Here is a 26,158-nt window from a genome sequence, read left to right on the forward strand (position 1 = left end):
GAGAACAAACCAGAAACAACAAATCTTAATATAGATCTACACATTTGCTGTGTCTCTAGGTTTGAATTGTGCTCATGATTGCAATGTAACTCTTCATTAAACAAAAAACCTTTACAATTTACAGAGCCAAGCTGAAACCAAGATTTTTATTTTTTTTTCCAAAGAGTTCTTAGTTCCTATAGATGAATTCTGTTTCATTGGAGGGGGAGACTGTGTATTAATATTTTGCTTGCTTGTGCCTATTCAGTTAGCAGCTGAGAGGGTTAGCATTCCCTCAGTAGAAGTTTGGTAGTCACATCTGAAGGACTGAATGTCTGATTTCTACAATGGTCTTTGAAATAACTACTTAGAACTGAAGTAATTTTACTTCAGAGTGCAGGAAACATAAATTTTTTTTCTTCCTATTTCTTGGAATGAGAACTTGGCCTATAGTATATCAACCTTGCTATGCTTTTGCTTTCATTAATTTTTGTCTGGAAATACTGTTCAACATAAATATAAGTAATGTAGTCTAAAACGTGCATCCGAACTGGAGTCTCATTGCTCCTTTGCTTAACCGATAATGAAGCACTCTTTTGCTGTAATAAGGTTTGAACTGTTTTGCTTTCTCCTGTCTGTTGTATTAAGTAGACGCATGAGAAACATAAGCTCTAATATGTGATCGTTCAAAGTGAAACTTTGAATATTTTTTGGAGAGTCAAAGTTTTTATTTACATTTAGAATAGGATAGATAATACAGCTGTTATTGTGTATGTTGTTCTGAAGTATGTGCTCTTTTTTTAAAGACATGACAATATTGTAGTGCATAATAGTTGGTAAGAAGTAAAAATTCGAACTGAAAATATTCTGCTGGCTTTGGCTTCTTTCATAATACTCTCTAGAGAACTTGTGGTGTGTGTTTTTGTTTTTTCTTTTAAAGCAATTTCATTTGGCCAAATAGGTTTAGACAGGAAGCTTCTGTGAGTGTTCTCTGTATTATCAGGTCATATCGAGACCTTATTTTAGAAAAAAGACAAAAGAGATCAAGTCTTCTGACCCTTTTCTTACTGTAGGCTCTAGAAACAATATGAATGTTTCCGCTATGTTAATTTTTACTGAAATAAATAAAGCCAGTATTTTGGGTATATACAGAGTGAGCATCAATGTGATTATAAGGATATAGGATTATGGAATAATAATTGAAATCTGTTTTGAAGAGGCAGATGGGTTTTAGCTGCTTTGCTGAGAATTTAATTGCTCTTGGGATGAAATTTGGATCTCATTGGAGTGAATCTGTTTTGTCACTTCTTGACATGTGGCCAGAATTTTAGCTGGAGTATGAAATAGTTACATTTTTCCTTTCCTAGGTAATTTTTGAAATCTCATAAGACTTCTTTTTTGTTTTGCAATATTTTTTTCCCTTTGATTGGAACTTGGGAAAGGGCAATTCTGAATTAGTTTTTGAGACTGGGCAGAATGCTTTCAAGTTCATGAGGTATAGGTACTCACAGTGAAATATGCTGAAGTACAGTCTGCTTTGAGAAAGAGAAAATAAGCTTCTAAAATAGCATTGTTTAGTTTAATCACTGATTTCTTACAGTAATTTAGTTACAGTAATTTAGTGTTAATTACCTTAATTTTTCTTCATAATTCACCTCTCAAAATGACTTTATAGTAAGCTCTAAGTTGTCAGTTTGATTTCTCAAATAAGTAATTTCTTATGTGAATTCAGACTCATAATGTGTGTATTTATAATACATTTACTTCTGTAGAGTGAAGTTTTCTAGGTATTGTCTTCTACCCCGTTTCCTCTCTTTAGTTGTACGTCCTCTTCAGGAGGTTAATGCCAAAGCCATAGTTCTTGTTCTATGAGAGGCTGGACTCTTAAAATTTTGAACTGTTTTGTTACAACTGTAATAAAAATACAAGTGCAAGTAAGCTTAAGGTAATGTAAAAATATGGAATAAAACAGCCATTCAGATATGTAAGGATTGTTTTTAACGTAGTATTTGGGAGACTTTTATGAAGCGTGAATGGCTTAGAGGTTACCATTTGAGATAAGATATCTCTCGCCCAGTGTGTTTTTTTGATGGAACTACGTAATGCTATGATAGAAGTGCTGAAACTGTTTTGGTAACAGTACAATGCTTATTCGAAACAGGTAAATACTGAGTCTCCGTACTGTGCTAGCAGCACTATATAACAGGTATTGGAAGCATTTTCAGCACAAAATCTTTCTGAATTAAAAGCAATGTTTACGGACATGAACACAATTTAAGTAGCATGCTAAAAATGAGTTGCATTCTTCTTAAGTTTTTTATAAGAAGCAGTGGTTGATTTATTGGGGTGTTCAGTACAGAGTACTCAGAAGGTCTTGTGCTTCATTTTCATCCATTTAATAGGGTGTGGTGAAACCAAGTATGTATCTTTTCTTGACACGGATGTTTCTTTATTTGCTGTAACTTTCTAAAAAGAGCAGCCTTGAAATGAGCCTTTCAGGTGCAAGCTAGTTAGAAGAAGCACGCATAAAAAGCAGTTTCCAGCTAATGAGCTAATTGAAATTTGATTGATTCTTCTGGTTTTCATGTTGCAAGTGAAGTGTCTTAAGATTTTAACATGCTGAAGGTAGATGTAAAAGAAAAGTTAAAAAAGTAACTGCTTTGGTGTAAAATCTGCATTTTCATATGAAAGAATGTATATACATATTATTTTATTATTGAAACAAAGACTCTTAAATTTATTTATATTTTCATGGTGTCTTTAAGCTGTTACTGAAATCTCTACATTCCAACATCTAAGGCTTTTTTTTTCCTCCCCATTCTTGTATTTGCTTTTCTGTCTGCAAGTTGATATTAAAATCCTTGATAAGCGAAGATTTCCGATTGGGAGAGACTTGTATGCCATTCATCTTTCTTTTTTTCCCAAGGAAGAGACAGAATCAGCCAAATACTTTTGCTCACTAGTAGATTGAGTGTACTTACTATTAGTATAGAAAATAGTTAAATGATCTATGAGTAAAGATATCCCAACTGCTGATCTGCCACACCTTGTGACCTTCAGTAAGTCTTGCAGAGTTTGTCTTATTTTTCTCTTTTTAGATTGATGGATGAATTAAAAATGAATACTTGGTGTTATCATCAGTATCTATTACATTATTGATATATTTATCATTCAGCAAAGAACAATAAAGATCATTCTCAAAGCAGAGGACAGCATTAAAAAAAACACACTTGTATTTTTTTGACAGTCTGTACTCTGAACAGGGTTGACTAATTGCATTTCCTCTGTTACAATACGTGACTTTTGGCTAACAAAAGATTAAGCTAATACAGAGAATTAATTGCATTATGTGCTTCTATGATGCTTCCTTACAGTAGCTTGTATACTTCAACTGGGTGTTTCCTTAAGAAGGGTCTGAATTCATTCTGTGCCTGAAACCAAAGAATGGTTTCACCTCAGTCAGTGCCATTCTGGCTTGAATTCATTATGTCATTAATAAATACATGCTTCTAGATATTTTTAAAAATCTATTTCTTTGCTAGAGAACTTGGTACAGTGAATACTAATTACATGACTAGATGCCCAGTACTTCAGTGAGGGAGTGAGGTTGAAAGGAAGGAGAAGGCATTATTCTTGTGGTATAACAATATTTAATTAAGTATAACAGCTCTAGTCTTGGAATATTGTCAGACCTATATTAGAGAAATTTGGATTTTGAAGTAGCTGGTTCTTTTTTGACACATGAAGATGCTGCCTAACAAGGCTGTGAGACCCCAGATATTTTAGTCTGTCTTGCTGCTGCCAAGTTTATCTGGCCACTGTTGTGACATAACTGGACCACAGAGGAGGCAACTGGGCAATCTCTCCATATAGGTATGTGAATAGATATTAGAATTAGAATATGTCAGAGTAACGTTTCTGTCTGTGATAATTTAGTACCAGTGTAGAGGAAGGTAATTTTTTTCTACTTAATACCTAGAAAGTATTTGAACAAACCAGTGATAAAGGCACTTCAGAAATCATCTGATGCAGACATGTAGATCTGTATGGGCAATAACTGAAATTCTCAGTGGCAAATCTTTCTAATCAGGTGTGGACACACTGTAGAAAGCAAATAAGTATCTGTGAACCTCCTGGGAAGCGACTGAGAGCAAACCCAGAGGGTGTCAGATACTATGCAATTTGTGGCGTACCTCCTTCCACATTCCCCTCTGTGCCCAGCATACTGGAGACCATTTTTATGGACAGAGCTATATAGCATGTAGCATCACTAATGTGGAATGACAGCGTGGAGTTCTATATTTCCTGCTTCTGCTTGGAGAATTTTCATTTGTTGCATTCATCACCAAAGAAATCCTGTCCTGCAGGACAGATTGAATAATTCATTGGTCCTTCACGCTCGCTTACCTGAAAGCCTGACTTTTGGGTTTGTAGGCCAATCTTTTTCTTAGCGAAGAGACATTGGAGTAACCCAGGAAGTGTTCTGTGAGATTTTCACTTTTACTGATGCATTCTAGAAAAAGGCAAACACCATGCCTGAATCTTGTGATATAAAAGGATTTCTTTGAAATATGTTATCTTGGTAAGCTGCCATTTCTGTATAGGATGTCCGTGTGAAAGAGCTTTGTCTTACTCTCTTTTCTAAAATTTATAAAGGGATTCAAACTTCCTGCTCAGAAATACAGTGATTCTGGGATTAGAATCTAATACAGATGTTAACCTGGAAAGGTGTTTTTTCACTGGCATGCATCTGTCTGCCACTTACCTGAAGCTGGTGTTGCTGGTAACCTCTGTTTTAAGCTTATAAGGTCATGTCCAAGTTCCACGCTCTTTTGTCCCAACATCTTCATGTCATGTTCCAGAATCTGACAAAAATGACGCTGACTCACTTGGATTGTACTATTCTAACTTCATAGTTTTCATTAGGTCAATATAATTGCTTTTATTTTTCCAATATTGTAAGTATAGAAATATCTGTCATTTGTTTTTCATATCCTCAGTTTCTAAAAAAAACTTTGTTATGCCTAAAAATTTACATTTGGAAAACCGTTAGACTGCTTGCTTCTGATTTCAAAACCTCAAAAGTTAGTGTCACCTTGTTACATTTAGTCTCCATTATGAAGAGATAATATTTCTGGACATACTAAATTAGTGGGAGAGCATCCTTCATTGACATGTCCACAGTTAAGCTTTTAGTAGAAAACTGTGCAACTACTATGTAAAACTCAGTCTGTATTATTACTTGTCTTAATATAGAATTGAGTGCAAACTTATTTCAGTATGTTCTGTTAGTAGGGTTCTTCAACCGTTCTTCTGGCAGATTTTGACAAACTCTTTTCTGCCCATGGCAGAGAAAGGAAATGTCATGAAAGCAGAGACTGGTTTCAGAGACTGCCTTCAGAGTGAAAATAGCCACTGTTTACCCTCCGACCACTGCTCTAGTCTTCAACTGCAGAGCTTAACTATTACAACAATGGGAGGTAGCAAGAAACTGCGTTACTTAATGAGATGGCGTTTCTGTCTCTTCTGTGATGTACGTGTCCCTGCTGTCAAATTTTATTAAGGGGTTATATACCTATATTACAGTGCACAAACCTCTTGTGATGTTGGTTTGAGAGGCATGGCATTTTGTGAGCAAGCTTTTATGAGAAATTACCTTTTTTCCTTTACGATGGGAAAGCATATATGCTTGTGAGAGCTGCTCAATTCAGAACTGACACAGTAAATCTTCTCATGCTGTTTTGGCTGGTAAAATGAAGTAAGGCAACTTCACTTGTACTCCTGTGTTTCATTTGTAGTAGCTGTTAATGACAGATATGAGTTTGTATGGTGGAGACAGGGAGAGAGAGCAGCAGCTGGTGTCGTGTTGTGTGAAATATGGGAATAAATACTGGTAGAAATTGGCACTTCTTTTATTTCATAAGCTTATAAGTGACGTTTCCTGTTTAAGTTGGTAACTGCATGTCCAGTGTTACATTTTAGTGAGTTTATAGCTATTCCTTCTCTTTTTTTTTTCTTTATTCTACCAAGTAGCATCACTTTTAAATAGCAGAAGGACTTCAGAACTACTGTAGTGTAGTTAATGTAACTGTATTCATGAATTTTTAAGTCTCATACGTTGTTTTCCTTACTCCTAGGAAATCTTCAGACCATGGTGAGGAAGTAAACATGTGCCCAAAGAGAACAGTAGTCTTAAAGTTGGAGTATTTTTCAAAGTTATCAGCATAAACAAGAAAAGTATATTTTAAAAAAATACGTAAAACAAATTGACACATAAGTCTAACCCATCTAACTGAGTTTCTTAACATTTTACAGATACTTGATTAACAACACCTAGATTGGCACACAGTTTCCTTTTTACTTTTCTTTTTTACTTAAAATTGTGTCCTAAGAAGTTATAGGAACATTGGTGTCAAATCTTTTTCCTATTTCTTTTCTGTTGTGAAGCACCAGAAATTTAGAGGAGGGGCAGTGTCTTATGCATGTTGGGGTCAGTTGTTTTTGCAGTACACACAGCTTTGGTCCATCTGGATGAAACATGTACACCCAATTTCAGTCTTATTGTCCCTATGGTTCTAAATATGGGATGCACTTTAACTTTATTTTCTTTTCAAGAACACTTAACACTGCATTCAGGCCATAGTAATACCAACTGCAATCTGATTTCACCTTATAACTCAAATTGTCATCTTCCTTGAGACTGGAAGTTAACAAAGCATCATTTTTCAACATACGAGGTGGCTCTGAGTAAACAGCGTTTCATTGTTTTTGTGTGCTTGGTTCATACTACTGAAATGTATCGGGATAACTTGGTGAGAATATACTTTTGCAACAGTGCAAGTAAATGACAGGATGCTTCCTGTGTTGTTAGCAGTTCATTTAGAGATTGGTCAAAAACAGAATTATTTGGAAATAGTTTGGAGGTATTTGAGGATTGTTTTGTTTTTAATTAGAAACAAGTATATTAAGCTGACTGTATAAGAATAGATCACATTAATGCTGTGTAACAAGTCATATTCATATTACCCCAGAAATCTAGCTAGGGTATAATTAAAACTTACTACACAGAGGAAACTTAATTGATCTCCTGATAGCAGCCCTGCCCATGGTGTTTCTCTGAATTTTGAGGTTATGGCTTTATTCCTTTCTCAGCTGGGGGTTATTTGAAGCATTTCTATTTTCCTTTAAGCTGAACTTTACGCTACTAATGCAAGTGCAAGTCAGCAGAATGAGAATAATTCACAATTATATTTGCCAGTTATGAGTATCTGTGGCAATTACATGTTCCTTTATAGTGTAAAATGCTCCATTATTTGTAGGTAAACTGTGAAAGTAACACTGAAGTGGTGATAATCGGTAGACGTTTTCTGAAAGACGAAGTAACAAGTAGAAAGGACTGCTTGTCCTCAGCCTCTGCTACTTCTATGTTACTATTTATGCTTGCTGCTGGTGGCTTTCTATTACTGTGCCTGATAGTGGAACAGAAACTTCCTACTCAAAAACATCTGCTTATTAAAAAAAAAATTTAAAAAGGTTCTAAATTTTGCTGCAGTTCTGCAGAAAGATGGCCAAAATGCTTCACCCCCTGTTCAGTTTCTTTTTTGTGGGCTCATTACGGGTGGCTAGGTGGCAGTCAAGGAAAGCTTTTTGTGGGTGTGGGATTGAGTTTGTGCTGCGTGTTTGGAAAGTGCTGTTGCTTATGAATTCATGAAGTCTCAACAGAATGGTTAATATTTCTGGTTTTCTTCTTTCTCTCCCTTCATCGTGCTATAGATTTATTACGCAGTCTGACATCTGGTTTTGTAATTAAAAACAAGCATAGCTGCTTCTTGAGATACAGTAGGTAATAACTTAGCCTAATAATTATTTCCTATCTACTTTCAGTAAACCTAGGTAGAATATATAATGCCTCTACAAAAATGTTTTCAAGAATAATAAATCTTTATTTAAGACTTTTTATATCTAATAGTTAAACAGAAAATGTCTTGGATTTTCAGAACAAAGTTCTTGTTGTCACGGCAGCCACAGCAGCCTTCTGTTACAGAGCATGAACAAAATGATTAAATACTTGTTTGAGTGTTGGACTTAATTATTTTTAATGTGACTTGCAATGAACAACATTTAAAATAACTCCTTTAGAGTTCTGTCCTTTCTCTTCCCTGGGTGGTTTCCTCTGTTCTTATGACACTGTTTACAGTGGGCTTTTCCCTTCAGCCCTAAAGTATGGTATATGCCTTCCTGTATCTTTATCATCTGTCTCTGTTTTCTGCCTTCAGTTAACAGTTCAGTTCTTATGTAACACTGCCTTTTTGGAGACCTGTATTGAATTCCTCTTTCTTTCTTTATCTCTTCTCTATCTGGGATGTTGTCAAATGCTGAAAATAGCATTGAAAAAAGACCCTAGAAGACTCCCTCTTCTTGTCTCTACTGTCAGCCTTGAATCGTGTTTGACTTTTGCAGTTATGCTTTAGCTGCCCTTCAGATGACTGATGTAGGCAGTCTGTTTCAGTGTTTGTTTTTAAAAACTTTTTTTTTCATTCTTCAAGTACCTGAAATGATAATTTGTTAGTTTCTCTACTACTCTCAAACTCTTTGCTTCCCTTGAGTTTTTTGGACAGATTGTTCTGTAGTTCTCTTCCTTTACTCAGGCTTGTTGAACTTTTTTCTGTGGTCTTTTTTCATCTTTTTGTTTTTTTCTTCCCTCCTTAATATCTTTTTTTATGGAAAACCCAAAATCTTTACTTTTTAGCATCTGGCCAGAACAGATGCAGAATATGCAACTGCATAGAAAATGAGTGTGGAAACATCTGTGGAATGTCATGCATCTAAAGCTGCTAGTTTATCTGAGCATAAAGCACATCTAGGTTTTATTTGCAAAAGAATATTTGAAATAAGAAATGGTGCCCTTTTAGTATAGCATAAGACTTGTAATACACTTTGACACTCTAAAGACATGAATCACTTTCAGATGCAACATAGTACAATTTCTACTCATTTGGAATATTAAAGCACAGAGGATCGTATAAACACAGTAAATTTTTGTTGTTCTTCCAAAATTACGCCATCTTACTGCAATGCTACCTACTTTCAGTCAAGTGAATGAACTCTTGTAGACAATGAAAGGTGTTCTGTTTTGCAAGTACAACCACATGTTGATTGTAGTCTTCTAATGTCACACCAGGAGCATCCAGCTGGGAGATCTTAACAACTGCAGAGATGTGACTTTGGTAGTAGTAAAAGAATGAAAGTGACATCTGACCAGGATATTTGACTTTGTTTTTCCTTCTTTTTTTTTTTTTTTGAGGGAATATCACAAGGACATGTGTCTGCTTTAAAGGATTTAGTGACTTTGACAACCGCTTTTCTAAGTTCACAGAGAAGTACATTGTAAAACAGAGATGCTAGTTATTCTGAGACTTGGTTTTTTTCATATAAAATTGTATTTTTGAAATGTTTTTCTCCATAGCAATTATCCAAAAGACCTATAAAATTAATTCTGTTATTTTGGAGATTCTGATAGAATTCTATTCAAAGGGCTTTTTATTTATGCATTTTTTAAATAGGATGATTTACATGTTATTCTTTAAGCCATTGCTTAAATTGCTCTGATATGTTAATTAGTTTTTCAGTAGCTTCTAAGTTTGTTATCCGTGCCTGAATTTGACCTAAACTAAGCTTTCAATTTCTGAGAACTGTCAGGGAAATTTAAATGTCAAGCTTTCTTCTAGTATGTGTCCATGAGATCTTTTTAACATAAAAACTGAAGAAAAAATTTTATGCGGACAAATTTCTTTGCTTGATCTTGGACTAATTACTTTATCTTTAAACAGTTTCTGAGAAACTGTTTACTCTCTTACTGAAAACCAGAAATCAACTTGAGGTAGATGTAGAAAAATTGAGCCTAAAATTTGGCCATGAAGACTAACAATGTTCAAAATAAGTAAAGCACCTTCAGCTAATGGAAGTCATAAAATAACCTTGATTTCATATTGGTCATTACTGATACTTTAATACATTTTCATCAAAAGGAATACAGCATGGTACTGTAAGAATAACTACAAATCTGAAGTCTGATTCTAACCTCCTGATGATGTGTTTATATGAAGAGATCAAAGTATAACTAAATAAATGGAATGTGCCATAACATGCTATCATTCAACAGAGTGACCTGTAATTACTGCTGTGTTCTTTAAGTAAACAACTTTGTAAATATATACTGGAAATAGCTTAGCATGTTTACCTTTCACAATATCCAACCAGATTTAACAGTGAAGTTTTTACTAAATTAGATGACATTAATGTCAGATAAAAGTTTCTATAAATGCATTTTCAGTAACCTGGGAAATTACTATGTGAAGACTAACATCAAAGCTAGGCATGCCAGAAAGGTATTTGTGCACTTGTTCTGTAGATGATAGATGATTTTTTTGCCGACAAATTTTGAGCTTGTAGACATGCTTTCTATAGTTTCATTATTCTCCCCAAAGTGGTGATATCTGTCCTTTAATATTTTTGTTTGAAGCTTTTAAGGAGTTGTAATCTTCTATATTAAATGATCTACATACATTGCTCAGTGGTCTTTTTTGAGCAAGAAAGTAAAAGGTCAAAGAAATTGTGCATACAGGCTTAAAAAAATCAGGATGTAGAGCAAATCAAACTGAAGAAATTTTTATGTGTATTCAATTTAAGTCATCACTATGGAATGCTTAAATTGCACGTGAGCTTTTCCATTTTCCACTGACTTCAGAAGTGCATGATTATTGTTGGAAACAAGACCTAACTCACTAAATCAGTAACAAAAAATAATTAGTTATTTGCCTTTCACAGCCTACTTTCTAAAGGTAGAGCAAATGAATGAGGTCTGATATCTTGAATTGTGAGAAAAGGTAAAACACTGTTCCTAATATTCACCAACAGTTCATGACTACCTCAGGGCAATTGCTTTTCAAGCAAGATAGCATACCTTGGCATGAAAAGAAGGGTACTGAATTGGTATTTTGAGCTCAGGTTCTTCTCAATTCTGTGATTACTCTCTGAAGTTATTTGAAGATTGCTTATCTGGAATTGCGCTTTATTTCTGTGACAACCCCAATGCCTGACTTCTCTTTTTTTTTATTATTCCAATGTAATATACTTTGTATCATAAGCTTTCACTAGTCAACATCTTTTACATTTAATAGGGAGGAAATGTAGACATCTATCCTTCTTCTAATTTGGGCACCTTGTAATTTATTTTTAGTTGCATTATATACTTAGGTCAAGAAATTAGAAAGCTGAGAATCAGGGCTTTTGCATAGGTCTGGCTGTTAAGCTCAATTGAACTTAAGTTGGTGGACTGAAAAATACTGCACTTCGGTGGAAGAGAGAGCTTACGATGCATGTAGCATGAGGAATTTTTAGGAACTGAACTTTTTAAAAATAATATTTTGCTACTCCAGTTCATTATGATGGACATGAATTTATTTTGGATTTTAAATTTGTTCAGCTTCAGCAAAAGTAGCTGCTCTACAGTGCACCAATCTCCAAAGCGTTGGTCTTAAGAACTGAGTATTGCTATGCCTCTTGAGAAAGAGATTCTGAACTCTGAGTCCAACAAATTAGGCAAAAAAGCCCCAAGCTGCTGTAGGTGAGCTGTTGGTGTGTGCTTAATTAACCTTTGGTAAAACAGCACCTGAGGGCAATTGCTACAGAAAGAGTTTGCAGAATGTTGAGGTAAACTTGCTAAATGTGGTGTAATTGTTTGCCAGCCTTACCCTTGCCTCTCTGTTTGGTCTCTTCCCATCTACTTAAGCAGTATGAATGTTTTCTGCTGTTGTGGTTCTCAGCTTACTCAGTTCTTATACCAGTAGTCATAGATCATCTGTTTCTCACCTAATGCTTTTCCTGTTCTATTACAGTAAGAGAACAAAGCACTGATGTCTGTGTTCAGTTGATAACCTTTCTGGAGGGAGAGCTTGGGGACAGCATTGTTGTTTGAGATTGCAAAATCCCAAATTCATCTCTTTCTAGGTTGTACCATCTTGAAAATTTAGTGCTAAATCAGCCTTATGAAGTCACATGTCCCTTTTAATATGCATTATTCTTTTCAACTATACAAATAAAATAGGATTCCTCGCTTACTGTAACTTTTAATAATTACCAAAACATGTAATATTCTGTAGGGTTGGAGCTGATACACTTTTTGAAGAATTTTTTTTCCTCTTCTGTTTGAGCTCATTGCCCAGAATCACTTCATGGTGATAAATGCTGTTAAGCACACCTTGTTAACAATGTTACTGCCATGTAGTTAACATCAATTCATTATACAGTAGTAAGAAAACCAACTGAAGTCTGTAATAGGCTTTATATGCACTAATGTGTTGATGAAACCTGTACTTTATCTTATAGTTATTTCAAGATGACATTGCTGACATCTGCTTTTATGTTATGTTTCCCGAGTAGATACTGTTGGGGAATACTCAGAGTGCATTCACATAGTGGCCCAGCTAATACAAAGACTTCATATTCACAGTTGTGTCTTCTAGCATGGAGTTGCCTCAGTGTGGTGCAGGAATATATAATTAGGGAAGCATAATGAAATGTACTGTTGACAGAAAAGTATGTTTGGCATCTCAAATGCTGACCTTCTCTGCCATCATTAACTTCTGAAGTTCTGGTACAAAGCTAGTAAAGTGGCTTATCTAGGTTTATTAGTTAACACTCTGACATGCTACATTTTTATATTGTGCTTTTTTTAAATGCTTTTGCACAGCAATGACATTTTCAACTTTCTGATAGGTTTGTGGCCACTGTTTGTAATTCATTTGTCATGCTCATTAAGGTTCCATGCAGCAGAAGAAAATAATGCTTGTTCATACAAAGCATGGCATAGAAACAATTTATCAACCAACAAACCGAAGCTGCCTCTCAAACGCACCTATATTTTGCAGAATTGTTTAAAAAACAAAGAAACATGTTAGTTAAAAATCTTCTAGTTCCTGGAAAAATGTAAGTTAATGGAAACAAAAAGAAGAAAATATATACAGGCAGTTTGCTCTCCCAAATGTTAAATCCATGTTTCCTTTAAATGGCTTCCATTTCTCTGTGAAGCTTTTCCATGGTTGGTTTCATTATTATTGTTATTATTATTATTCACAATGCCCTGATATGTAAGTTTTCTATGTTTTTCCTGTAAATACTTAGAGTACTATGTGTAAACAAAATAATTCAGGTAGGACTTTGAAATACAACAAAACCAGGTGATTCTGTCTCAGGTATTCCATCTTTCCTTTATATTGCTCATGTTTTACAAAGTGCATATTAACTATTTTCATCTCATACTGTCCTTCCTAAGTCAATAAATAACTTCCCCTGCAGAAATGTAGAATGTTTAATGTTCGGTGTCACCAAAAAAAAAGTCTTAAAATATACTTAGCTCTTTCTACCATGTGTAATAAAATACATAGTCCTTTGTGAACACTATAGGAAGACTGCTGAAGAACAGTTGGACCAGCAGTTTAGACAAATGCCTGTTAATATTCTTTTCACCTATACATCTTTGACAAGGCAAATCTAATAAATGGTAGCCAGCAAAGGGATAGCTTTCCAAGTCCATGTTGTTTTGCAGTGTATTGTGTATAGTCTGTATGCAAGTGTTCAGTTAAGTATTTGATGATCACTTTATTATCCAGTGAGAAGTAATTAGTAAAACACTTACTTTACTTAGTATTTGGTAAATTTTTCAACATTGGTCCCATGAGTCATCTTTAGGTGTAGCTGTTATACCTAAGAAAAATCTGCATTTCTGCTCTTGGAAAAGAGGCAGATGTGAAGTGCCTGAATCTTGGGCCTTAAAGCTGTGGCTTTAAGGGATATGTGGGAAGAATAGAGCTCAAGACTCAGAGCTGTATAACCATGAACAGTTTCCTTAGACCTACTTTGTGTTATAATCACTTGGTATTAATAAAGTTTAGCTTTCTCTGAATAATGAAGTAAAACGTAGTCTGGGTTCTCTGGTCAAGTACTGCCCTTCGTTGCCTGATGCAGCTTTTCAGTAGCATGGTGTTAGCAGCATCTGACTGCTCAATGAGCTGAATATTCTACAGCCTTGACCTCTTGAGTTTTTCCTACTGTTGGTGTTCTTAAAGGAAGAGGGGTCTTTTTAACACTAACTTGACTTTCCCATGCCACAGTCCTTTTTCTTTCATATACCTGACTGACTATACATAATATGTGTAATTCAATTTAGTACTAACACTTCATTGCATTTTTCTTGTACTGTTAGCACACCCATGCAACATGACAGCTTGTTAGTCCCTTTAGAAACAGCTTTATATGAACCACAGTCTTAAAGACAAAAAGAAGCAGAGCTTAGTGCTGACAATAGCATATTTTAAGTTTTGTTGGCCCAAAACCTCGAGATAATATAGGTTCCCCCCTCTTCCTTTCAATGATACTACCATAGTATGATATGAGAGCTAAAACAAGGTCATTTAACATCTTCTCTTCACAAAGCTGTTTTTGAATTCTAAGTGAGAAAAATAAATTTGTTTTAAAATGCTTCCAACTAGGGAGAAGGCAGGATATTAATTAATAGAAAAATCTTTGGAGTGTTCCATAGGCAACAAGCAGAAAAATGTTTTAATCCATCTTTGTTTCATCTAGCACTGTTATTGTATCATACTGCTAGAGGTGTGATGATTGTTGTTTGTATAGATGATCTTGAATAGGGTTGACCTTGGTCTCTAAAGACAGGAGACTGCTGATAGCATTGTATATGTGTACAATACAAATGTAACAAAGCTTTGAAATAAACTTGTTATGACAGTAGGGTAAATGAAGTATCATGAAAGCAGCCTCATCTCATATTTTCTTTCTTGCAGGATATCTTGAATAATCTTGATTCATGTGATCTTGAAGATGATGATCTCATGCTTGATGTGGACCTGCCTGAGGACCCGCCTCATGACAAAGGTTAGTAAATTAGCCAAGCAGTCCTACTGTGAAACTGCATTATGCGCTTAAGAGATTTTTGAGTTGCGTTGTTCTGACTTCTGCTTTAATAAACCATTGCACTCTTCAAATTGTTTTTTTATTGAAATAACAACTCTTTCTTTTCTGAAAGGTAGGAAGTGTGATATTTCTGCTCCCCCAAATACATCTCTTACATTTGAAGAATTCTAAAGTTAGAAATTTACTGCTTTTTCTAAAAATGCAACCTTGTTGAACACTGTTTCGTTAAATTATTTTAGTAGAATAAATTTCAAACTTTTAAGTTAGTCCTTTGTTCTTGTGCTTCTGCTATATTTGGAAATGTTGGAATAGCATTTTTGCAGCTTTAGTAAATGACAGTGTAATTCTTTCTGAAATAATAATTTGTTTTCTTGTACAAAATGACAATATCTCCTAATATATTTCATATAATTCAGGGTAACAGAAGCCTTAAGGTTTAAGATGTGTTTTTTCAAGATGTCTTTTACGCACTCTTGTTGTCAGTGAGGATGCTGGCACTTTTCACGGGGTGAATAGTGGTACCTTGCTGCCACTAAAATAATACAAATCCAGACTAGAATGAACTAGGTAAAGCAAATTATTGCCACACTTTCTCAAATCCTGGCCTGGAAAAGTTTGAGGCATTTGCTTTTGTTCATTCCTGACCTACTCATGAGAATTGTCACTGTCATATGAATACGGGTATTAGCTTTACCTTCAAGTTCAGTGGCGGCTTATGTATCTTCAAATGAACAGAAATGTTGAGTGTAACGCCCTACCCTGTACAAACAGGCATTGAAAGAAAACAGGCTTTCCTTAATTTATGTACTATTCAGCTGCCTACTGAAGTTTGGGGAAATTCAGTTTTTTTTAAGAGTACCTTTGAGTTCTTTGGGTGAAGACTGCTGTGTGTATGTTAGATATGAAGCCAAGTTAACAGTAAATAAATATGTAGTCTTCCATCTACCACAATGGTGGCACGTCATGTTTTAACAGTGTGCACATATGAATTGCAGTACTTAATGTTTTAAATCTCAGAATAAGTTTTCCAAAGTACTTGTGTGAAAGGCACTTATTGATAATTGTGCTAGTATTGAACTTTTCAGCCCAGATAGGTATACAATTTTATTTTTTACTTTTTTAATTTTCCAGAATGAGTAACAATCCAAGCCTAGGGGATATTCTTTCACTAAGGGTAATTCTAAGTCTGTTGGGGAAAAAAACTAGGAAACAATTTTAAAGGGTAGATCAATTTCTCATAAGTTTCCTTGTTTATAAAACATGCACTGTGTCTGCATCAGTAATTCAATTTAAATTATTAATTTAAAAACTGTTAAAAACACATGTATTTTAAAGGTGAATGTTTGCCACAAAAACATAAAAAGTTAATGTTTGCCACTTAATCTAGACACAAATGAAATGCAATTTTTAATTCACTGCTTTCTTAATTGCATCAATATATTAAATCTACTCCCATGTCTACAGCTAAGCATCAATAATGTTTGTGTAGCTGGAATGTGTTTTGTGACTATGACAATCTGCTGTGTAAGCTGCTGATTCAGGAGGAGAAACTTACTGTTTGAGATCAATATTAGTTAACTACCATTATTTTCAGCTTTTTTTAAAAAGTTGGATTTCCATATAAAATTAATGTGTCATAAACTGGGTATCTCTGCTATAATCACTTCTTATCTTGAAATCACTGAATTTTTAGCAAAGAGGATCTGAAAGAAGAATTCAAAAGCATCCTCCAGGCTTTCCCTTAAGTAAACATGACCACCTGAAAAAGCAAAACTTACTGTTTGTTAATATCCGTATGTCTTCACTCAGCATGTCAATTTCATTTTCCAAAGCTGAAAATCATAGTAATAAAATTACTTATAAACTTATTGGGGGCTTATTTTGAAGAGACTCACTTGAATTTTCACGTGTTCTGAGCTGTAGAAGGATGCTTCTAAAGGAAAATAAATCTTCTTTTACTTTAGGTTAACAAGTTTATTTTCTTACCTAATTTTTTGGTTATTTAACTAGATGATAAAAACTGAATTGCAGATATCAGTATTTGTTATAATAATGTTTAACAATACTTTTTGCCAACACTTTTTTTGTAATTGTGTGACTTCACTGACGTCAGCCTCTAAGGACTTTCCAGGTCCTCAGAAACTCTCCTTGTTTCACTTTGGAGTCTAGGATGCTGCTTGGACACTATTTATAGCCACAGTTCTAGCTCAACAAGTATGCAGTGAGTGAGGATGGCAGTTTTAAATCACAGGGTAAAACTGGGCTCACTTCCCAACAACACGCAGGCTGGGAACTAAGCAGGAAGGAAGGCCTGTTTATGAGCGTCTTGTGCGCAACTATGCCTGAGTAGGCAGCCGGATAAAACAGTGCTCTCTTGTGTAGAGCTATTCTCCTAGCAAAGGACTGACAATGTGAGGAAAAGCTCCTTGGGTAAGTGAAGGAGAAAGTGCGGTGGCAGAATAGCAGTTTATGGCTTTTTTTTCCTGTGTCTGACTGCATGGATAGCGGTTGTTTTGGCTTTGTTTCTAGTGGTTTACAAGCTGTGGCCAAATATAGCTTCTGTTCCCTTAAGAAGTTTGTGGAATCTGCTTTGCTTTGCAGAAGTTAGTGTTTTAAAGAGATGATTTTGTTTGCTTGTTTTAAATCATGCTTGTTGTCCAGATAAGTAAAGATTAAATGTCTCTCAAGTTGAAAAACAAACAAGATGAATAGGATGAGGTGTATATATATTTTAAGTAATGAAACTGTTCTGTTTTGGAATGAAGTAGTGGCCTTTTTCTAAAATGTTGTCTTTTTGTGTTTGTGAGTTGTTTGAACTTTTTAAAGGACTGAAAATACTGTCAGTAAGAAAGACAGGAAAAAGTTACTTTTGGACTTTTTTTTTTCTCTTCCCCATTGCTCTACCTCCCCCAAATGATTTTCTACTAAAACCGGAAATACTGTTAAGGCTGAATTCTGTAGTTTCTGCTACAGGTTACTTATTCTTGTAACAAGTTTATATGCTAGTAAAAATGTGACGTCATCACAGAAATCTGCTTGACAGTTCTAAAAGGGATCACTAAACTTTGGATACTTTGGGATACTTTTTTGGATCAGTTGGGGGAGTGAGGGGGAGCAAACAGCACAGACTTTACACTACATCTGTCACCAGCAGATAGTAAATATTTTATTTACAGCATCTTAGGGACAAATTTTCTAACCTTTTTTTTACTTCATGCTCTCTGTAGAGGAATGTGAAAATATGAGCCGTTATGATAGACAAGACAGAAATAGTAGGCAACATCAAGAAGGATTCTGGAAAAGAGCACCACAACAGCGATGGAATACACAGGATCACTATCATCTTGGCCATACTGATCACTATATCCATGATAAAAATGATTTGAACAGGTAAAGGACTTGTCTCTTTTTTTCCCAAACAATTAAAATCCTGTGAGAAATCCCTTTTGGTACCAAAGGGTCTCAAGTGATACTAAGTACAAGACATTTTCAGAATAGTTGTATGTCTATAAATTACATGTATTAGTGGGAACATTACTGGGATTTATAACAATTTCTTTTCAAAACTTTTGTTTCTGTCACAGTTTTTAATCCATATATTTGTTACTTATGTCTATATGATACTATGAATGCTTGACTAAATTACCGTATGTATTCCGTGGAAAAACATTACTCTGTCTTATCACTTGCATTTTGGAGTTTGGACAGCTTTTTACTTATTAATTTGTTCTTAAATTAAATGTAATCCTATAGTTCTTATAGGCTTGAATGACGGAGTTTATAGAAATCCTGATGAGCAAACTGGTTTTAGGATACTGTAGTTCTGTAGTTGTTAGTCTGTGAGCGATTTATGCAAGTGGGAAGGAAAGCCCAGAATTTAAGTGAAATAGCATTGACACTTTCTGATTTATTTTCTGCTTTATGCCACAGCATGTGAATATAGCCCATGCTACATGACACTTTTTTTTTTTACTAAACGCTCACTAACTCTAGTGTGTCATCACTGTGGGGTATTTTTTGGTGTGTGGTGTTTGTGTTTTGTTTTGTTTTTTTTTTTTCAGGGGTTCAAACTTCCTAGAATCTCCTATTGGTCACTTTGAAAGCTATGGAGCACCAAATTTTTACCAGGCTCCTCGACAGCTGGTGGGCTTACCGGAGAATACTGTGATGCTTGATGAAATGACCCTTCGGCACATGGTCCAAGACTGCACAGCTGTAAAAACTCAGTTATTGAAACTGAAGAGATTACTGCACCAGGTGAGCTGTTAAAATGGAACAAAAGCAGTAAAGTGTATTGGAGAGTGAGCCTAGGTGGGCTAATGTTCTGTTTGGCACTATTAGACTATTGTAATTTGCTTTATATATTGAATTACAGTGTTCAAGAAAGTGTGCACTTTAAATTGCTATTTAAAATAGTACTTTTTCTATTTTTTCAGCACTTTACTGACTGCAAAAATATTAAATATTCTTATTCTACTTCTCTGAGGAAATAATGCTAAATTAAAAAATCGGTGAATGTGAAGACAAACTTTTATTTAAGATCCTAAAAAGCTGGGGGTAGAAAAAAAATTTAAAAAGAAAAATTAAAATCGATCCCATTGATCAAACTTGCATTCAGCAAGTCAATGCTAATAGGTTTTTTCTTAAGGCTTTGTTTTCCTCATTCTTTTCATCTCTCCTGTGTGTTTTGACAAGAAGCTTAGCAAATCCTACTGAGTCATCACTATTGAAAGTGCTCGGATTTAACCTTTCTAGTGTATGAAATCACTGAATTGTCATAAACTTTTAAGGAGCTTTTTTCATTTCACCTCAAAACTTCGCAAATTGTAGGAGTTGGTAAACTGCTGGATGACTGAGCAGGAGTATGGCATTTTAGCTACAAAAATACCTTTGCTACCTTAAAAAAAAGTCCATGAGACTTTCTTTGGAGGCATACAGATTAGCGTTAAAAAGTATCTGTGTGATGTTCTTGTTAATATTAGATTTACTGCTGTTCTTTTTTGACAGGATAATGTAATGGAAATAAGTTTGTGCCCTAAAAGTAAGATACTAAAACAAAACACAGCAAAACAAAGCAAATCAACCTCGAGGCTAATCCAAGGGTATGACTGTGCCGTTTAGAAATGTGAGCATTTGCTTCTTATGGTAACTGAGAATACTGGGGATGTTCTTCCACTGACGAAATCAGAAATACAATTGTAACAAAAATAAGGTAGTGTCAGAGAGGGAAGGTGTCCTTAGAACTTAATGTCTGAGTAGTGCACTGCAGAAAGTGTGCCTCTGGACAGCCTCAAGCATGCAATTAGTACGTGAGATAGCAGGGAACTCTTTATCCAGAGCTTTTAATGCCTTTAACACAAGGATAATTGAACAACTTAGGTGATTTGTGTATGAGTAGTTCATTGTGTAAAGGTGTGCATGTTATAACCAAATACTATTTGGCCCTGCAGAATATTGTATTTTAAAATCTCGATCTACTTCATAATAGCCAGACTTTGCTGAAAAGATACAGAACACAAACCTTGCCTCAGATAGCTCAGATTAAGTTTTTTGAAAATAAACAAACTAACTTAAACTCATAGAAGGAACAGTTACTCCTAATATGTACAGTCTTCAAAATTTGCTGCTTCTCATGACAAAAACTTGATCTTCTCCCCCTCCCTCCCTGTAATAGCAAGTTTTGTAATAAGTATTATTCTTCCCTTCAAACTTTGTCAAGCATACTTCTCTCTGTCTTCCTGATCTAAGCACCCCCTCTTTTGACTTGCTGCTTCCAAAACTCATCACTGGACTTCTGAATGTTTATTCTACTCCCCTGTGTATTATCCAGCCTTTTAATCAAACAATATGAATAGTAATATAAAAGTAAATTAACCTGCTACAAAGAAAACTTTAGACCTTTATTATCTTTATGCAGTAAACAATTAGAGTAAAACTTGTATGAAATATTTTTTTGTTATTTTTAAGTGTTAAACCTTTCCTGAAAGTGTTGAGCTTTATACTAACAGAAATGAGTAAAAAATATTGTAATTCTTTTTTACTTACTGTAAAGGACAGAAGTATAATTTTGAAGACAATTACATGAACTTTAGCAGTCTGAACACTGAACTAGGACTTGATCTCAGTCCGGGTCATACAACAGGTCTCTTCTTACAAAACGTAAAAAAGCAAGGTACAAAGTCAGCTCCTTTCAAACACTGGTTTTACTAAAGGAAGAAGTTGTTTTTATATTTGCTTCACCGATCTATATTATACATTTAAATGTATAAGTGTTACCTTTTTCCAGTTATGATTTTTAGCAATATTATTTAATTTGGATAGGTAGAAATAGAGCTGTAGTCAGGTCTTAGGTGTGAGGTCTCACAGGAACAGTTATAGTAAGATAGTAAGATGTTATAATTCAGTTTTACACAATTATCTAATCAACTGCAGTGTGGCTTACTGTAGAGCATAGCATTTAATGAATGTATACCCAGCAGATTCCTAGGGACACTTAATGTGTTATACTAGATTCATTGCTGTGACTGTAGCTCACATTAACCCGTATATAAATTATCTTGAATATTACTAGCAACATAGCTGCAACAGCATGAGTGTAGTGTTGTGTTCCCAGTTCTGCTTGGAAAAATAAGTAGCTATTTGAGTAGTCTAGCCTTTACTGAACTCCATGTGACCGGGAGAACAATGCCAGCAGTACACATGCTGTCTACTTACTCATCACATACTGCCGTATTTCTGGATCTTCAAACAGTGAAATCAGGAATAGGAGTCTTATCTCATGCAGAGTTTTTTAAATTTTCACTGTAGCAAGCATAACCTCCTCTGATTTTGCAGTAATGTTACACTAGTTTATATGGAGTGAAAAACATACGTTCTTCTTACAGTAAATGCAGTTGTAACTATTTACAGGCGGATGTTGAACTACTGGTGAATGTTCTCACTTAATGCTTAACTGGAGCACTAACTTTGTCTTGTAAGAAGAAAATGCTTTGAAAGTCTCGTAATAATTGACATCTAAATGTTAATGCCTCAAACATTGACTAAGGTACTTCATTTGCATGCTTAATAGTAAATAAGTTTTCTTTTGATGTTAAAAATTTCTTCCTCCTTCCTTGTCCACCTCAATTTCTTCAACTTGCTGCTCTAGGTTGAGGTTACAGAGCTAATGTGTTAGTACAATTCTTAATTAAATAGGGATGTTCTATTTCTGATGCCCTGGAGCCTTTGATCTAGGCAAGGATTGGCCATCCTCTGTAGTAACTTGCTCTCCAGACTGGCAGCAATGATTCACAACCACCCTGTCTCATCTCAGATAAGCACTTACTGATAGTTGAAGGAGGACTGAAATATGAAGTGGTTCGCAGAACTGTGAGATCTGTGAAGCCCTTTTTTTCTGAGGAAGGCAAGTTTTATGAAAAAAATGTTTCTTTTGAACTTAACTTTCATGAATGGAAAAGAACTCTATTTTTTCAAGCACAAATCTTCATTGTAACTTATCAGGTATGACTAGCCCATTTGTATGAAGAGGTATGAATAAAAAAATTAAGTGTGTAGTGCAAAATTGTTAAATATACCAATATATTTTTGCTGAGGCTTTAGATTAGTAAGTCACTTGCGTACCTTTGAAGTACCGTATTCATTGTGTTCTTTTCTTTTTGCATCTGATGAGATCTGTAGAGATACTTGTCTTTGTTATAAGAAGCCTGAAGATAAGGAAGAAACAGATTTAATTAATGAGATACAAAGGTTTCTTTGTGTCATGTATTAAGTTGTGTAAATTGCACCTACAGTTGTTAGGTTTTTTTTTCTGAGCCACAAAATAGTTCATCTCTGACTTAAATGTGCTTGGAAGAAACAGAACCAAAGAAATCAACAAACAATAGTAATTAAGATTAGCAAATTTTAAAACAGTTGGTTAGCTGTTGAACTGTCATTGTAACAGCGTTTGATAGTGGGCAATGGAAACTGTATGACACTCGTTTGTAGTGATACTGGAATGAAACTACACTCAAATGCCAAGTAGTCAGCAGGTGAATAGCACCCTCTACTTGATGGACACTTGAAGAAATTTCTGTTTGCATCTTTATAAAAATGCTGTTGGCAAAGGAATTCAAATGAGTAATTTGTACGGAAGAAAACTTTGAATTGGGAATCAAAGGCTAGACCTTGATAAAACTTTAATAAACCTTGATAAACTTTAGAAACATTTGTTTAGCATTTTTCAGCTTCTTCATGAACTGTAGATGCTGTAATGTTGAAGGAATTCTCAAGATGAAATTATTAGTATACTATTAGTAGTATATTCTTTTAAAATCTTGCATGCTAAAAGGCAGGTTGTGCTGTTAGGGAACCACAAGATAATTGCTGAAAATGCGTTTGCTTCTAATGGGTTGATTTTTGTAATAGAAGAATTTAAAATATGTTGGTATAATGAAAACAGCTGTTGTCTTTGAGCTTTGTGTCTTCCTCTGAGGCAATATGGGAGATTTCTTCTGAGACAGAATACCCTTTATCTTGTCTCTTCTATTCTTCTAGAAGTTCTACAACTTTTCTTTATTTTTTTTGCGAGCTTTTAACTAAAGCCTGCAAGTAATATCACCCAAAGAAAGCAAAGGGAAAAGTGAAGATGGAAAGAACAGGCAGGTGAGGACAGCTGCACTGTCGGTACGCTGTATAGAAGGCTCATGTTTATAATGTTGAAATATGTTCTGGGGACTATGATGATGTATTTAGTCACGGAGCTTGACTTTTCTTTTGGTTGTATTTTTTATTTTTCTTTTTTTTAATTTTTTCCTTTTAAAATAGAGGCACATAAAATAAGAACATGTAACTGCTTGGGAGGATGGGAGAAAATACAAGTAAATGTGGCATTTTTGACCTGTTGAACTGTTTATCAGCAGAAATACTGTAGTGCTCAAAGCCCAACAATCTATAGTAGGTAAAGTACTGCTGTGTATAATCAGCACAGTAGGTTCGAAGGTAGTGAGGTTTTTTATTGGGCTGTTCTTAATTAAATATTTGTATCTGATACATCTCTTCATAAATAATAATCTGTCACTAAACAAAAATTAATGTTTAGTATTCTGTTTACCAACAGCAGTAATCAGATCTTTGGGAATTTGTAAGGTAAAGCAACCACAGGGATTTGTGTGTCACTTGTACAAAAGTTTTCACACTTGTAAAATATCGATGTGAGAGCGAACTGTTAAGTACAGCCACTCAAAAATACAGGTTTCAATTTGTGGCTCTTTGTATTTGGGTGAGTTGTGGTGTAGCTGTGACAGCCGTGATGGAGGGTTATTCCTGTAACCTTCAGTTCATGTTTTTGCAATGGATTAAAAATTACAGATGCAGACTTGAATATAATCGAGTGCTTCAGTTGGACTGTAACATTTGGGAGTGGATATGTAAAAACATTTGATGTGTAGAAAATTAATTGTCCAGAGAAATAAGGTGCATGACAGTGTTAACACTTGTGGAAGAAAGGATTGTTACATATTTTGCCTACATGTACACTTAAAAATTGCATCTGTAACTCTCACTGAGTTTGTCCTAAAACAGTAAGATCAACAGGTTTGTAGAAAACTAAGGTGGTATTAATTTTCTCAGCAGATATCCTTTACAAAGGAAGATGAAGCTGAAATAATATTCAGCATGAAATCAGACTACTTTGATAGTCATGGTTGTAAAGCTTTAGACATTTCTCTGGATTTGTTGTATAGGCACTATGCTGATAAATAATAAATGTTATCAGAGAGGTGGTGAATTACATCTCTTCGCACTTGTCTTCAAAAAGTTAGTGTAAAGTTTGTTTGTTTGGTTTTTTTCAGAGCAACCTTTTAGTCTTTGGGTATTCTAAAAGTGTTTGAAGGGAATTTGTGTGTGTGTGGTTGGTTGTTTTTTTTTTCCCACCACAACCACCTGTTCCCTTTGTGTAGCTAGTAGTAAATCTAGGATGATTTTCTAAGTCTTGCTGGGGTGTTTTGTAATGGTTTCTGACTCCAGGTTTGTTGTAATTTTATAAGCCTCTTTAGAACATATCTTGAGGCATGTGATTATCTCAGTTTATTACATAGGGACCACTCAAAACTAGCCAAAAGCTGAAGTGCATGCTGTTGACTTAAGTCCAGCAAAAACCTTCCAGTAAATGTGATTGATTTGAAGATCACTGTAGACAGGTAGCGATTCACGTGGGTTGCTGATACTCATAGCAACAAGAAAAGTACTGTGAAATGATCAGTCACTGCTATATTACTTGACTGTTTCTTAAATGAGCATATTCTTGATTAAACATTGCATGCAAATATATATGTATGAATTTATATCAGGTTAAAATAATCCATCTATAACTGAAGACTGTCCCTACATGACTAATTAAATGTGAATGTCTGCACATTAGTCCTTTGTGAGTTTACATATTACAGGTTGTTCTCATGCCTAAACTGCCAGTAATGTTTAAAAATAACTGTACCAGGATTGCCAGAATGAATGAGGTTTGAGTTGTTTGTTGCAATGTTTTAAATTTATGAAATAGTTAAAAGTATTAACTGCTATTTTTTTCCTTCTAATGCTGCTGTTTTTCAAAAGCAATCTTCTGCTAAGGAAATTAGATTAAAATGTTTTATTGCTGCTTATGTTTGTAAGTAGAACTTAATTTTCAATGCATTTGATAAGCATTTTTATATGGCTAACAAACTATCTTGAGTTATTGTTTTCGTGACCATCTCTTACATTTAGCACATATCAGACTAGTGCAACTGCTCTGAGGATGCGATAATGCTATAATAAATAATGTATTCTACTATTGTAAAAATGTTAGCTAAAAACCAACAGGTAGCAACTTTTTATGTTGCCTATTGCAATGTGGTGATACCTTCACAAAGTTTATAGTAATTTTACGTAAACATTAAAAGTACATGTGCTTTCCAAGTTTTTGAAACTTTATGATATCTTAGCATGTAAATTTCTAGGCTACCAAAACCAGCATGTCCATATAACCAGTTGCATTTGTTTTGCTAATTCTGTTGTCTTTTTGCAAATTCTAAAGTCTTTTTTTTGTACATGGATAGCCTTATTCTGCTGATTTTTTTAACTTTTTTTCCCACTTCCCCAATCTTATTTTAGCAATATGCTGAGCAACAAAGAAAAATCAAATCAAGAAAAGTTTCATAGATTAATCCTAGCATAT

The 26,158-nt window shown here is 34.7% G+C and overlaps 1 protein-coding gene across 1 annotated transcript in view; it reads left to right on the forward strand.

Annotated features, from left to right (window-relative positions):
- CCSER2 (coiled-coil serine-rich protein 2) overlaps positions 1-26,158 on the forward strand; it is a 56,049-nt gene that overhangs the window by 6,286 nt on the left and 23,605 nt on the right. Inside the window, exons 3-5 of the mRNA XM_009702670.1 lie at positions 14,841-14,931; positions 18,198-18,360; positions 19,032-19,227. Coding sequence (XP_009700972.1) covers positions 14,841-14,931; positions 18,198-18,360; positions 19,032-19,227 — 450 coding nt within the window. The remainder of the gene's footprint in view (positions 1-14,840; positions 14,932-18,197; positions 18,361-19,031; positions 19,228-26,158) is intronic.

The sequence above is a fragment of the Cariama cristata genome, unplaced genomic scaffold (assembly GCF_000690535.1).
Source record: "Cariama cristata isolate BGI_N322 unplaced genomic scaffold, ASM69053v1 scaffold32466, whole genome shotgun sequence".
NCBI lineage: Eukaryota > Metazoa > Chordata > Aves > Cariamiformes > Cariamidae > Cariama > Cariama cristata.